Source organism: Thermobia domestica, chromosome 13 (assembly GCF_964235325.1).
Source record: "Thermobia domestica chromosome 13, izTheDome1.hap1.1, whole genome shotgun sequence".
In the NCBI taxonomy this organism is placed as follows: domain Eukaryota; kingdom Metazoa; phylum Arthropoda; class Insecta; order Zygentoma; family Lepismatidae; genus Thermobia; species Thermobia domestica.
In genome coordinates this window covers 153,719,745-153,736,183 of record NC_137466.1, presented here as the reverse complement: position 1 = coordinate 153,736,183, position 16,439 = coordinate 153,719,745, and the positions used below count along the sequence as shown (strand labels likewise).

At 35.5% G+C, this 16,439-nt stretch overlaps 1 protein-coding gene across 1 annotated transcript in view; it reads right to left on the bottom strand.

Annotated features, from left to right (window-relative positions):
* CROT (Carnitine O-octanoyltransferase) overlaps positions 1 to 16,439 on the bottom strand; it is a 72,136-nt gene that overhangs the window by 10,904 nt on the left and 44,793 nt on the right. The window contains exons 7-9 of the mRNA XM_081736693.1: positions 10,717 to 10,908; positions 7,866 to 7,996; positions 399 to 522 (exon numbers count right to left, since the gene is read on the bottom strand). Of these exons, the coding sequence (XP_081592819.1) occupies positions 399 to 522; positions 7,866 to 7,996; positions 10,717 to 10,908 (447 nt within the window). The remainder of the gene's footprint in view (positions 1 to 398; positions 523 to 7,865; positions 7,997 to 10,716; positions 10,909 to 16,439) is intronic.

Sequence of the window (16,439 nt, the reverse complement as noted above, 5' to 3'; positions counted from 1 at the left end):
GCCCAATTTCTGTTAGGAGATTAAAACATTTAACTCATTAAATATATTTAACACAATACTAGATATTTAACTTTAAAGACTAACTTTCCTTCTAAGGAAATATTTTACTATTAAGAGCTAAATTCCATTGACAGATTTTATCTACCACCTTTTCTGTTAATCAGAACATACTTTTATGAATCATTCAAATTATGAAATTAACATTTTATAAAGTCCTTAACTATACATTATGAAATTATCAATCGAAAAAGACAAAAACATTCTTCATTTTAATATCTTTATCAACGATAACTATTAGGCAAAAAAAAAATAAAAAATAAAAAAAAAATAAAAACTCTCAGCAATCATTTAAAATACACGAAAACACTGTAATAGTAGTAGCCCAATGTAAAACGTACACTGCTGCTTCCATCCAGCATAGCGTGAACCCATTCCATGGCTTCCAGAGTACAAGATCTCACTGTTTCTGTCCTTCCGTTGTAAAATTCCCGAGTTGTTGCAGTTTCGTAAGTTGGCGCTGGTCTGAAAAATCATTGAAAGACTTCAGAAAAACTTACACTTTTTGGTACTATTCTGCTTCTTATGTCAAAACTACAGCTCAACTACTTCCCTGGTTTTACAATCCACGAACTGCAATAGTTGGTCAGGTAGCTTTTTCTTTTTTTCTTCGTTATGTTAAGCCAACATATTCGCTCCTATCCTTGTTACTTCTAGTTTTCTATAATCTCAATTAGCCAATTGAAGTAATTCCCAATTGAGTGAAGATGCTGGTTTTGAACCTCTGGGAAGGCACCAAAAATTAACCTTGGAACCATGCGCGATATTTAATTTCGCGGGAGGTCTTTTATATCAAAATTATTAATGTTATTAAATGAATTTCTTAATAAGCGATTTCCCGAAATTAATTCAACAACGGTTTGTTCATTGTAATGTACAACGCTTGGAAAGCAATCTTATCAGTAACACCAAAAGACACTTCTTTTGTTCCTTCAAATTATTATAGATTGTTTTAAAAATTATATTAACATTTAATTTTCATACACTCTATCCCTACTAAATATTATGCCTTAAGTCTTGACAATGCTAACAGCAAAAATTCAGTGCTCAATATAGTTTTTTTACAACAATCTACAATATTTCAGAGGAGCAAAAGAGGGAGTACCTTTTGAATTTATTGAATAGTGTGTTCCTTTGATTTATTTTCATTATATTCAATTCAGACACTTTTCATTATATTCAATTCAGACACTTTTCATTATATTCAATTCAGACACTTTTAACTTCACAAGAAAAAGTTTCGGTACGTCATAACAAGAATATTAGCAATGGCCTGATCTATCACATATATTTGTGCAGAAAGAAACCAAGATTATTAACACGAAATGAGAGAAATTCACTAGAATTTCAAATACAATGGAAATTTTTTGTAACGCAAAGACGAACTGGATTTTATTTGGTCTGTGATGTTATAAATGTCAGAGGAAAGAAAGAAAAAACTGTAACACGTGAATTTCACAGTATAAAACTACGGTAGACTTCCAAACTATGGGAATTCAGCCCTGAAACTTGAAATAATACATCTATAACTTCTGTTTGCAATAGATTAATAAAATTGAAGATAGAACTTGTTCCTTGGACGCTGAATCCATATCGAAAAAAACATTATTCGCTACGCCTTACTGTTTTCGTATGGCTATAAAGGTTGAAACCGGAAATCCTTAATCTGAGCCAATTCCGGATTGAATATATAGTTAAGGGAGAACCTACTCTTGGGAAGCTGAATCGATTACAAAAAACTGCATCTCAATTTCTGCTTCCGTTTTTGCTCTACGGAAATCAGTATTGAAGCCGGTAATAGTAGTAAATTTTAACCACCTTCACTTTTAGTAGAATATTGCAGGTTGTGATGGTATGTTCTATTGACATCCTGAATCGACTGTAGAAAACTGCTTGTCGCTATATATTACGATTTCTGTTCTATGCCGATCAAAGTTCAAACCGGAAATCGTTAATTCGAAACACTTGGGGTTTGAATAGAAGATTAATGGAAAAGGCGGAACCTATTCTTGGAACAACGAAAAAACCGCATCTCGATTTGTCTTACTGTTTTGCTCTGTGAAAATCAGTATTAAACGGGAAGTAATATTAAATTTGAACCATTTCCGGTTCTGGTAGTATGTTCGGGATGGTAGTATGTTATAGTCCGTTTCCTTGACACGCTAAATCGTTTGCAAAAAGCGCTTCTAGCTATTTGTTACGCTTTTCGTTCTATGGTGATGAACGTTGGAACCGGAAATCGTTAATGTGAACAACTTCCGGTTTGATTATAGGATTAATGGATAAGCGGAATCTATTCTTGGGACACTGAATCGATTCCAAAAAACTGCATCTCGATATCTCTTACCGTTTTTGTTTTGATACCTGTCAAAAGAGGACAAACCCGTTCTATAAGCCCTCCGACACTTATGCATAGCATAGTTTGGAAGTCTAAAAGAAGGTTCAAATTAGAGTATATAAAACTATACTGTGCAGAGGTTTATTTAAACAATTTTCTCTGTAAATAATCTAGTTTCTTGACATTACAAGGACGAAGAACCATATATCAGAAAAACCTTAGTCAATGCCTTAAAGAAAACCTCAGGAACTATAAATTACTCAATATTCCTTATCCAAATTTTCTATCTGTTATTCCTTTACTCAGTTTGTATCTGGATTTTCTATATATTCTTTTGAACCACAAAGGAAAACTGGCCATCTCTTCCTGCTTTACTGATACAGTAGCTGCGCTTATTTAAGTTGGATAAATAAAACAGAATCTCCCATCCTACCATAAACTAACAAAAAAGCTAATCCTTTGGTAAATAAATACCACTGCTACTAATTCTTCAACATTATTAGCATTTAACGGGAAAAAATGTTTAAAGACGAAACGTATGTCAATGGATGGATCTCATTACGTTGTAATAAAAATATGGGTGATTGGAAATCCTCATGAGTAGCTTTTCATACAAATACCATGCCGCCTATTAAGACAGAACTTATACTGATGTATACACAGTGTTCGAAGTGGAAAGAAAGAAAAGCAAAGGCAGTATGTTTTATTACGATTTTCACTCGATGTTTAAAGAGGCTATCCAGCGATCTTCAACTATTACGATTTTCCAGCTATCTAAATGTTGAAATATAGTGAGGGTAAGTTGACTAAAAAATTGCATTTCTATTTACATAATGATTAAAACCTAACCTTGCTTAAAACCATGGGAGAGCTTCTCCCTAGTTACGGGGGGAGGGACATGGGGAAGTTCCCTCCGTCCCAACGTTCTCAGAAAAAAAAAATGTCCTCTTATGTTATATTATAGAGAATTATACACGAAAATGTTCAAAAACCGAGTTTTTTACTAACAGTTTTTAAACAATTTCTCGACGGAAACCTACTCGTCTGAGAAGTATTCTAGACCCAAGAAGATCCACCTCACTCCATAGGAGATAACCTCTAAATCTGCCCATACTCAAATTTTCAGATTTGAATGTCCTCAAAATTCCCTTCGCACTTTACACAGAACATCCAAATTCACGAGAATTGTATGTGACAAAAATACAACAATAGGAATAGGAAAATATAACACTATAGCAATAACATAATACATACGAAAAAATATAACAAAAATGAAGATGTTGGCGACTTAGAAATTATTATAAAATCCTTGACGTACAAAGCTATTCGACAATTACTGTGTATAAAAATAAATTTATTAACGATATATTAGCATTCACTTTCCAGTAGCAGTATATCTCGATCACTAAAAACCAGAGGCGGTATGGCACCACCGCATACCGTCTCACTTCGACTACTGTGTATACAGTAATCAAACTTCTCATTATGACAATAGAAAGATGACAATCCACAGTAAAATTATTGAGAATAGCCCAAAATTATGATTAACTATTATTCCGTCCAAGGACCAGTCAATAGATCATATCAAGCTGAACAAAATGAAATATATGAAGATAAATTCTTACGCATAGTTGTTTGAAAATTGATAGTTTTTGTTCTCTTTGAACATATTGTTTACTTTTTTTAGTACTGACAAAACACACTGTTATAACAGACTGAATCTATTATTCTTTGTCTTCTTCTTGTAACACACTTACTTACTAACAGTGATACACACAATTTTAACAGTGATGGACATACTATTGTCAATAAAAATAAACTCTGGCAGACAATAAAAAGGATCATGCACTAGAATTTTCAATTTCGTCCAGCAGATGTCAACTGATCGAGGACTGTTTTGCCTCTAACGGCGAGACATGCAACTTCCACTATCTTTGCAAAAAAAAATCCACTATCTTTACAAAAAAAAAAAAAAAAAAAAAAATCGCTTTCGTCCAATAGTTATGCTGTGAAGTAACGGACGTACATAGCATACCATTACCCGATAAGATGTTAGCGGATTGATTTCGTTAACGAACCTGACTCAGATAATTGATCTATCTGTTGGAAAAAAAAAAATTACCTAAGTCGCCGTGACTAACTCCATTAGCGAACTAGACAGAGATACTTGCTCTAGTTTTCTATTACCAAGGAAGAATTTACCAGTTGAGAATGCTCCAAGGGCATTGTCAGAACGAACTTACAAAAAGAATTAATTTTTCTTATTAACTTCTACAGGCTTTATACCAATTATTCTATATACTTCCTCGAGTACTATATTTTTTCCACATGTTTTATTTAAGATTTCTGTTAAAACGTTCTACGATATGTTGTTTTACGAAGACACATGCTCAAAGTGGAGAGCTCACAATTGAAAAAATTGCAAAATATCACCTCTCTATGACTTACGGTTCCCTAGATATAACTCTTTAAATCTCCCGAAATCGGAATTTTTTGGCCAATATCTCGGGAACGGTAAGATTGATGCGAAAAATTCCATCACCTCTTTCAAACAGTGTTTGATGTTCTATCGAATGGAGGCCTCAAAACTGACAAATTAGCAAATAACAGGCGCACACACACACACACACACACACACACACACACAGACAGAATTCAGTAACGAAATTTTAAGTCCGTTGAAAATTCGCATTCGTTCAAGTGTTTCGTGAGAAGAAAGGTATGTATACACGGACCTATGCGTGGTCCTAATAAAGAATACTTGAGTTTTATGACTGTTTTCAGTTTTAACTAATTTCCAAACAGTCTGTACCGTCACCCTTGCAACGATTTAGATTAACTTCAATATTCTTAAATAGTACTTTCTAAACGAAAATGGAGTGAGTATCTAGTTTAGGAAAGCTAGTTAGTGTTAGAAACAATACATTTAAAAGATAAATGAGTTTACCAAAACCGTACTAAACATAAAATAGAATTTAAGACATTCTGAAGTATATAGGCATTCATATGAGACATTTCTGGATGATCTCAACATCGGGCATTCTTTTATTCTTTAGTTTATTTATTTATTTATTTACACAAAGTGATATATGGTAGCAAATCACAATCAATATATTAATATGAGAAAGACGAGCGAACTTCACACAATTTACCTACGTACAAGAGTGATTGTAGCCACATATTGTTACGTTGGGTAAATAATAATAAAAAAAAAGATCTGATGATAAGTTTTCATTTCCTACCTGGAACGCTTCACATCTATATGTAGCACAAAAGTGGAAGTGTGAAAAACAAAGAAAAAGATAAAATACGAAGCAACGAACAACGCGTGCTGCGATGTATTGTTTCACTCCTATACGTGTACAAATTGCGAAAGGTACCTGAAACAATAAATCACGCACCAGCATACATTATTCCGAACACGAAGAACTATGAAGCTGGCAGTCCTTAATACTTCTGACTTTCCGCCGATGCATTACTTGTTCGTTGATGTCAACGTTACCTTTTGTTTACTTGGACCCACCTTTAAGTCACACACTATATCTGAGAATTATGTTAGGAGCATATCTGGGAAACCATGCACTTTTGGATGGCGTATTGTGGCTTCTTTCACGCTGATATGAACCGCCACTTCACCATTTGTCGTTTTCAAAATGTGTGTTGCTATATAGTATTTTCACTCTTTTAGACGACCCTAGCTCTGAAACTATGCACTTTTCGCCACAGGCTCATACGATTACTTTTTCTTATTTTAATGTAAGGAAGCACTTCTTACAGTTTGTCGGTATAGTTCACGACCATCCTATCTATCTACAGGGTGGGCACAAAGTTTCGTCGCCCTTCTTAAGTACTTATTTAGTACTTCAAAGGAGGGAGAGTGACGAGGCTTTGTACCTACCCTGTATATACCAGGTTGTCTACAAAGTCTTGAGCCTTTGGAGACACATTAAAATTGAAAAATATATTTACTGTAGTTTGTGATAACATTATGAAAGTACATATATACTATTTTGTTCGATAACGTTTTGCCATTTTTCCGGCAAGACCATAATCCCACCGCTGAAAATTTCCGTAGTTTCTAGTCAATAAATTGTGATAGGTGATTTTCATAGGTCTCTTTTGAAACTAACTTAACACCATTCAAAGAGCTGCACAGAGACCGAAACCAACTGTACTTTGAAGGTACCAAGTCCGGGGTATACGTTAGATGCATTACAGCCTCCCAGCCAAGTTCTCTCAATTTTTGACGAGCTGTAAAGATGTACATGCAGTCTGGAGTTGTCAGCCAGTATACAACATCCTTTGTGTTTCGGCCGTTCCTTTAGAACTGCTAGTTGCACTAGCGCTAATTTTCGATGTACAGGTCCAAGTCTATCGTTCTGCCCGGCAGCAGCAGCTCGTGATGTATGGTGCCTTTCCAAACACACAGCATAATTTGACTGGGCATCAGTGTGGGCTTTGCCACAGATCGTGGAGATTCGTCTCGCTTCGACCACGATCCTTTTCGCACATCGTTGTTATAGGTATCCACTTTCAATTGAACGGTGTTATGCATCAATTGACCAAGCGCCAAAACATGGTTCTGAGATATTGAAGGAAACACAAACATGTTACCATTAAGATCCAGTTCTTGGCGCTTGGTCGAATAGCTTTCCCTGAACGTTTAAGCAATAATAGGGTTTCAAACATTTTTCTTTTACATTATTTACATTGTCTCCTACTCACTGATGTAAAAATCTCGAAAATCGCAAAATGGCGCTTGGTCAATTGATACATAACACCGTCCAATTACTCGTGATCAACTGCTTCAGAAATGGCTCGAGTTCATTACGCTTTAGCACAGATTCGCAGATAGAAATTCGTTCGACTAAATGTTTTAGTTAGATCATGTGACATCCAAACATCGAGCTTCTCTAAGTTATGAGCTTTTTCTAAATGTTTTATAACACTCTTTGATGATGGACGTTTAGGACATTGGCAATGACATGACTACTTACATGTTGGTTTTGCTGGACTTTTATGAGAAGCATCTTGGACAGCAAAATTTCCAGAACGAAAGCGACTGTACTTTATTTTGTCTGATTCTTTTCATAACGTATTGTCTATAAACAGCACAATTTTCTTCATGGCCTTGGGCAGCATTTGCGCCTTTATCGAAATGAAATTGTAAACTGTAGAACAGTTTTGCGGAAAGTTCACTCATATTCATGACGTAACATCTTACATTTGATTGTAAGAATTCTAACCATTTTCATATCTACTAGTGTCAGCTATCAAATGACGTTAGGCCCAACCTGCTGTAGCTCATATTGTAATACTAACGCCACTTTGTGCACAAAAGGATCAATACGTTTTAGACTACCTGATATGTATATGTATCTTTACATTAAACTTCGTAAAAGAAGTACTCGTACACAAAGAACATACAAAAACCTCCAAAAGTAATTGCTCTTAATATTGTCAATCTTACCTTTTATGAAGTCTATAATACGCTAACTGCAAAGCCATTTGTACATAGGAATCTGGATGGAGTTTGTGTTTCCGAATAAAAGTTTTTCCATATTTACTAAACAATTCCCTGATTAGAACTAAATTAGGTTTCTGAAAAAAAAAAAAAAAAAAAAAACAGTATCATAGTATTAAATTACATTATATCATAATTATTAGAAAAGAAGAAAATTACAATAATTGATTCACGAATAGCAATTTTATAAAAAAAAACTATTCTTATATGAAAATTGAGTGATTCTTTTGTGAAAGGATAAACTGCCTCATAGTAAAAAAAAACTTTCCAGCAATGACACAAAGACTAAGCAATCCATATAATAAACAGGAACTTAAAAACAAAATAAGAAACAACTTATCAATCCTGATATCAGGGATCTGTAACACTAAAATGGGTGATAACAGTTTCTTTCTTTCAATATGTAATTTTTACAGTGCATGTTACTTCGTACACTCCACTGTTCTGTGTAGCAGCTGTAAAGTATTTTTTCTGCAACCTGTTAAAGAAAACAGCTCCTCGATATACTTTGGGCTAGAAGCTTAACTAATGCAATGCATGGTAAATCTTTTCTTCTTCTTCTTCTTTTCATTATTCACTCATTCATTCACCATGTTGTGATGCAAAAAGGAAATATTTACCTTAAAAAAGGTTAGTTCTAGATAGTCGTTTAACAAATTCAGATGGACAGCTTCTTAATTTTAACCCTTGTTCTGCTTTACTTTCAATTCAACAATTTACCGGTTTTGTCCTTTTGAAAAAGAACCGCTTCTAGGTCCAAAGTATCACGAAAACTTTTATGCAACTTCTGAAGCAGTGAGAAACGTTTCAAATACCTGAAAATTTATTTACCAAAACAATCTTAGAAATAATCTTGATAACATGACACTGACAATATGTATTTCAATTATTCTAAATGGTCCTGTAATGCTACCATACTCCAGACTCCAGTAAATTACTCTAAGTAATCTACTTTTATTATTATTATTATTATTATTATTATTATTATTATTATTATTATTGTTGTTGTTGTAAAGTGTCTGTGTTTTAAAATCTGCAAGCGCAACGAAATTTGTTTCCTCAAATACGAAGGCCACTGTTTATATTTTGAGCCTTGGCAACACTGAATGTAGTTAGGCGCTGTTTTGTTTGCATAGAAACGTTTGACACTGTTGACCAGAACACACTTCCAATGTTTTGTCAATAGCTTTATTTGTGTTGTTTACATTGACTGGAAGATTGCGTGACAACAGAAAAATGGAATTAAATCGTGAAAATTTTCGTGCAAAGATTTATTACGATTTTAGACGTGGATTATCAAGACAAGAGAGCATTGATCAACTTACTTCCACATTTGGCGATGAAGCCCCATCCTTTGCCACTGTGAAACGCTGGTATAACGATTTTACTCGTGGCCGTCATTCGCTCACTGACGAAATTCACGAAGGTCGTCCAAAATCAGTTGTTATTCACGAAAACATTGATGCTGTGCAAAACTTAATACTGCAAGATCATCATGTGACATACTGTGAGATTGAGGCAACCCTAGGCATTAGTTCCACCAGCATATATAAAATATTACATGATAATTTAGCTGTGAGAAAGGTTTGTTCTCGTTGAATCCTACACAATTTGACAAGAACTCAAAAAGAAGCTCGCGTCGATTGGTGCACACAAATGCTCAATAAATACAATGGCGGTGCTTCAAAAGACGTATATAAGATTGAAACAGGTGAGGAATCATGGATATATGCATATGAGCCGGAATGTAAACAGCAGTCGACATTATGGGTGTTTCAAAATGAACCAAATCCAACAAAAGTTGTTCGCGCTAGAAGCATATCGAAACAAATGGTCGCCTGTTTTTTCGGGAAAACTGGTCATGTGGCAGCTGTGCCTTTAGAGGAACGTAGGACGGTCAACTCTGAATGGTATATAACAATTTGTTTGCCAGAGGTCTTCAGTCAAATACGGAAAACAAACAAGCGCCGTCGGATCATTTTTCATCAAGACAATGAGAGCTCTCACACATCTCGTCTAACAACCGACTATTTGAACACTCAAAATATCGAATTGATGGGTCATAAACCGTACAGTTCTGATTTGGCACCCAATGACTTCATCTTGTTCCCGAATGTCAAGAATCAATTGCGTGGACAACGATTTTCGTCGGCGGAAGAAGCCGTTGATGCGTTCAAAAACCATTTTATGGAGGTGTCTTAAGAAGATTAGAAAAAATGCTTTGACAGGGGGGTTGGAACGAATGCAAAAGTGTGTTAATCATAAATGAGAATATTTCAAAAAACAACAATTCAATTTTCAATGACAAATTACTGTTTTTTCATTGTTAGGCTCAAAATATAAATAGTGGCCCTCGTAAGTGCTTCTGAATCACTATTTTAATAAAAAAATATTGACATTTCTGATTAATAATGAACAACTACTTGAGCATATAGAATAGGACAACTTCTTTGTAAGGGCAAAGCGAAAAGACGCACCAGTATAGTTAACCTGAAAGTAAATATTGTACAATAGGATATACATATATTCTATGACAACATATTGAAGACACAGCTGACAGAAAGTATTATTTTGATAGCCTCTACAGTGTTCGCATTGAAGATGACAACTTGTTTTCTTTACTCATAGTATCAATCTTTTAAATAAGTATAAATATAAAAATCGGTAGCTCTCCTCCTACAAGTTTTCTTTTCCTGGGCGAAGCATATTTCTAGACAGAACTGAGTAAGGTAATTTAAGTATGACGTTAGCGACAACGTCCATTAAAAACAACGAAATGAGTAAGAACACAACTTACATTCTTTTCAGCTTCATCACTAACACGAACTATTTCCTTCCAGAGGGTAGGATCCAAATCAAAGTTTAATAGCTTCGGTGGAGGTAGCTCTCTTATGTACTTCGTTCCAACCCATCGGTCTCTCGTTTCTTCCAATGCCATCTCCACATAATGTGTCGCGGATACACTTACAATTCCATCGAACGCAGCATGCTGAAAAGGGAATGGAAACAAATCAATCTACCTACCTAACTAAAGACATAAATAAATAAATAAATAAATAAACAAATAACGAAGAATTTTATCACTGCAACTCAATAATATCTGATGATCGAAAATGCCTATATATGACAAAACTGTAGTCACAAGTTATATTATCCGTATGAGGTAGAATGTGGAACTATGACAGTGAATCCACAAATACATTTCGTGGTGATCGGAAAGTTTTAAGACAGTTGGCAACACTGCTCAGGAAGAGTAGATATAATCGCCCGTTAGCATGGAAGCGGCGGCTTCGTGTGTCCTTGAGATATGTTGAAACATGCACCGAGATATCTTTGTTCAGTGCAGCGTAGCAACCAGTTGAATGCGGGCGTGTGTGTGTGTGTCTTGGTGGATTTTTAAGTGCGCAAAATGGATAAAAAATTGGAATAATGCGTTTGTGTGAAATTTTGTTTTAAAACTGGGAAATCTGCTTCGGAGACTTACGAACTCTTAAAAACAGCTTTTGGAGACAAAGGTCTGAGCCGGTCAAACGTGTTTATCTGGTTTCACAGATTCAAAGATGACCGCGAGTCAGTAGAGGATGGCTCCCGGTCTGGCCGGCCTTCAACATCGAAAACTAACGAAAACATTGCGAAAGTTGGCGATTTAGTGCGCTCGAACCGTAGACTTACAATTAGGGAGATGGCTGAAGACCTGAATTTAAGTTTCCATGCGGTTCAGTCAATTTTACTGATGATTTGAACATGTGTCGAGTGTCCGCGAAATTCATTCCAAAAGTATTGTCACACGAGCAGAAACAACACAGACTTGAAGTGTCCCAAGAATTGTTTAATCGAGCCGAAATGGACTCAGATTTCTTGAATAGGGTAATAACAGATGATGAATCATGGGTTTATGGGTATGGCCCAGAAACAAAGGCCCAATCTTCTCAGTGGAAGAGCCCAGATTCACCAAGACCAAAGAAAGCGCGACAAAGTCGGTCGAATGTGAAGACAATGTTGGTGAGGGCAGTCAACCAGGAATACAACAAAGGTGTCCTTCAGCATCTGCGCGAAAATGTGCGGCGGAAAAGGCCTGCCCTCTGAAAAAAAAAAAAAATAATAATAATAATAATAATTGGATTCTCCATCACGACAATGCACCAGCGCATTGTGCGTTCTAGATCCAGGAATTTTTGGCCAAATTCAACATTCCTGTGCTTTGGCAACCCCCGTATTCCCCAAATTTTGCCCGGCCGACTTCTATCTCTTTCCTAAATTAAAACTGTCATTGAAAGGGAAGAGATTTGACTCAATCACATTCACGCAAATACGGAGAGAGTGCTTCACACCATCACGGAAAATAATTTTCAGGAATGCTTCCAGAAGTGGAAACACCGTTGGAATCGGTGTGTTCATTCAGAGGGGACTACTTTGTAGGAGATCCATCACAATAGCCTGTAAGTACTGCCATTTTTAAATTACAAGCCCAGTCTTAAAACTTTCCAATCACACCTCGTACAGTTTAATTAATAAATTTGTTTCATACATAGAAGTTACAAAGAAAGCATCATCTTTTTGTCAATTTCCTTTGACTCAATCGTCAACGCTCTTTTATTCAATACGTGAAGTGGATTAGAATTTCGATAGACGTATTCATTGTTTCGATAGACGATAGACGGAGTTCCACGTTGAACTGTTATGTTCGTGTTTCATATAGCCTCACTGACTGTGACCAAAAAAATAAAAAATAAAATAAAAACCCTCCGAACAACGACAAAAAAAGTCATGATGAAAATAATTTGCTTTAGAAAGAACAAATTACTGTAGTGTATTGCGACAAACGTTGAATTTCATCAAGGTAAATGTCTCCTTGTAAGTGACTGAAGAATATATCTCAGACAACTGCACTTTTCGTCACGCAGTATCAGACCCTGCCATTCGAATCAACTTCCAACTATGTGAGGTGTTTTTCAGAACCCAGTATGAAGCATTGAGGCAGTTAATAATGCTTTTACATACATCTACACTTTCACTGTGAATCACTGACAAACTGTGTAAATTAAAAACTACTGCATGTGCTCTATCACCATGTTGTTTACTGTCAGCAGCCCCTCAACTCCACAGGAAAGAATATGAAAATAATGGGATGAAATCTAGTGGTCAAAGCGTAATTCCACAAACAGTCTTCGCCAAAGCGAAACTATTATCTCAACAAACAAGGAAATGTTCTAAAAGTAAGCACTCCCTTTAAATGAAATGAAATCTTTCAGTTTAACGTTCCACGATTATGGCTATTAGCTAAGAGATGACGATGATTAATAGGTGGATGATGCTGGAAGAATTGGTGGAATAAGAAAGTGGGAGGAAACGTACCCATAGACACGATGTTGTCCACTACGAAATTACTTGGCCGGGGATCGAACCAGGGACCCCACGCACTAAAGGTAAGCGCTCTTCCACTGGGCCATATCGTGCCCCCTCCCTTTAAAGTTAACCTGAATGCTACTCTGATAGGTAAACCGGAAACAATAGTTTATATCGTAGGTGATAACTCACAATGCATCCCATGCCAATTTTTATGCTGTATAAAACCCTGAATATGCTACAAAAGAAAATTTTTTATCATAGTTTCCTTTATTTTTACTCGTCTCCGTCCGTTCAGCGGCTTTGCACGCGCCTCTGAAGGACTGGTACCAGTAATTAACTTTACCTTAGGCCCCCCTTTACAACTTCCATTTATGAATACAAGAATCTTATAACAACTGGTTGATATTGAGATATTTACTAACAATCTAATTTTACTTGAATTAATACAAAATCAGCATTCTGAGAAGTACACGATAGAAGGAAAAAATATATACATATACTGAGCAGCAAAAATATGCTTTTTCTCTTACAATTAACCCTTTTAAATTATGATGGCATAACACCTGTACCATGGCGTCGACCTTCGGACTTTGCTCTATAAGTCTCTAGGAAAGCTTTTTAGACCGGTTTTTTTTGCATTCATTCAAATATGGAAGCATCATAGAACATATTTTATGGGCATTTTGCAGCCTCACGTGCTCTGTCTGGGGGTTGTGACGTCACAAACATGGACGATGGATTTTAAAAAAGGGTATATTTGAGAAGTTTTTTTCAAAAATCACTCATACATTACTATTTACCCTAGAATCATGGTTTGTACCTCGTTGGTTTCGTTATGAGACAGGCTTTTGAAATGTATCACTCAAATTTCCCTATCGTGTACCAGAAGCGGGAAAATCTCGTCCAAAATTGAAAAAAGGGGATTTTTAAAGGGAAAATCCCCTTTTCCTCATTTTTCTCTTTACATGTACACGATAGCGAAATTTGAGTGGTACCATTTGAAAGGCTGCCTTACGCTGAAGAAAATGAGGTATGACTCATGTTGCTAGAGTCAACACACGTGTGTCAAAAACTTCGATTTCTTTATTTTTTCATTTTTACACATTTTTAGTCAATTACTTTAGTAAAGTATTTACAGTATTATCACTTTTTATTCTAAAGTCATGATACGTACCTCATTTTCTTTGGCATGAACCAGTCTTTCGAACGGAACCACTTGCATGTCTCTAGCATGTACCATAGTGGAGGGGCCCAAAATCGGGGGAAAAGGAATTTTTTTGACAAAAAATTTCCTTTTTCGCGAATTTTCTCCCCTATGGCACATGCTAGAGACATTCGAGTGGTACCGTTTGAAAGACTGGTTTTGGCCAAACAAAACGGTGTACAATGATGTCTCTACGATAATTAGGGATGAGTCAGGAAATTTTTATATAAAAATGGGTTATCCATTGCTCACGTAAGGGAAAGCTGATACTGTTTGCACATGGGGCAATATTTTTTTCCTCTCTTATTTTTCAAGATATAACATTGAAACTTCGTACAGTTATTACACGTAGTATGTAGTATTTTTGGGGCTCTGTGGGTTGACACAGGGGCCGGCCAGAGGGGCCCAAAATCGGGGAAAAAGGGATTTTTTGACAAAATTTACCTTTTTCGCAAATTTTCTCCACTATGGTACATGCTAGAGACATGCAAGTGGTACCGTTTGAAAGACTGGTTCATGGCAAAGAAAACGAGTACAATTCATGTTCCCACAATGAACAGTCTTGATGATGATAGTATAGAAATTCACTAAAAAGGTATTATCAAAGGAAAATATGTAAATCGGCTGTAGCATAAAAACTATTCATCCCAGAGCCACTCTTTGTATCTCATTCTCTTCACCATAAAGCAAAGTTTTTTATCCTATACCAAAGCGGAGATATTCGCGATAAAAAAGGGAATTCCTTTTTCCCACTTTGAGCGGAAATTTTCCGTATTTGGTACACTTTAGGAAAATTTTATGGACGCAGTTGAAAACACTGCTTTACTAAAAACAAAACGGGGTATGAACCATGTTCCTACGAGAAATAGTCTTGACGCAATAGATGATTGAGTGAAAGTCTACAAAATACCTCAAAAAAGCCATAATTTGAAAGGGTTAAGATTGAAAATCGATTAGGGACATTAAATGCTCTTGGAGACTTGCTTCTAAGAAAACTGAAACGACAATATGCCCAGCAAATCATTCAGTGTGAATCTTGATAATCACTTATTTATCTAGAGATCTTCTATAGAAATACACTTCTGCATAGATTTTTTACGTGGAAGTTAGGTTTGAATAATGGTGCATGATGGCATAGATTCAATTTTTAACCAAGCAATATCGATATTCAATATCATGGAATTTTCAAATGATATATTATATTTTGAAAATCGATTAGGGACATTAAATGCTCTTGGAGACTTGCTTCTAAGAAAACTGAAACGACAATATGCCCAGCAAATCATTCAGTGTGAATCTTGATAATCACTTATTTATCTAGAGATCTTCTATAGAAATACACTTCTGCATAGATTTTTTACGTGGAAGTTAGGTTTGAATAATGGTGCATGATGGCATAAATTCAATTTTTAACCAAGCAATATCGATATTCAATATCATGGAATTTTCAAATGATATATTATATTTTATAACTGGTAAAACATACATATACAGTGAAATAGTTGATTCTTGATGCCTGATGGATTATTTGATGTTAGAATCCAAATGTAATTATGTAGTTATTTGAACTGCCTTAAATTATTATGTAGCCGCCTTAAATTGTTTTCAACATGGCCACAGACAGGGCCGAAACATAGTGAAAAGTGAAATTCTAAGTGGTGACATCGGTTCGGGTACAAGGTGAGATTTTAATTTTAATGAAGTAGCAGTTTGTGGATACTTATTACAAGGCAAAAATAGTAGAATATCTCGTTACTCATAAGGAGATTTTCATTGCTTATAGTCTCGTTGAGGAAACCACGTACATCGTAGTTTCCATTGAAAAATCGGTAATTATTAAATGTTAGACGCATACCAAGGTTAGTCCAAGTTAACATTTGCAACAACTCATCGAGTTAGTTCCTTAATAGTCCAATTTAATTTAACCTTTACTTAAACCTAAATGCAACTGACAATGCAACTATAGT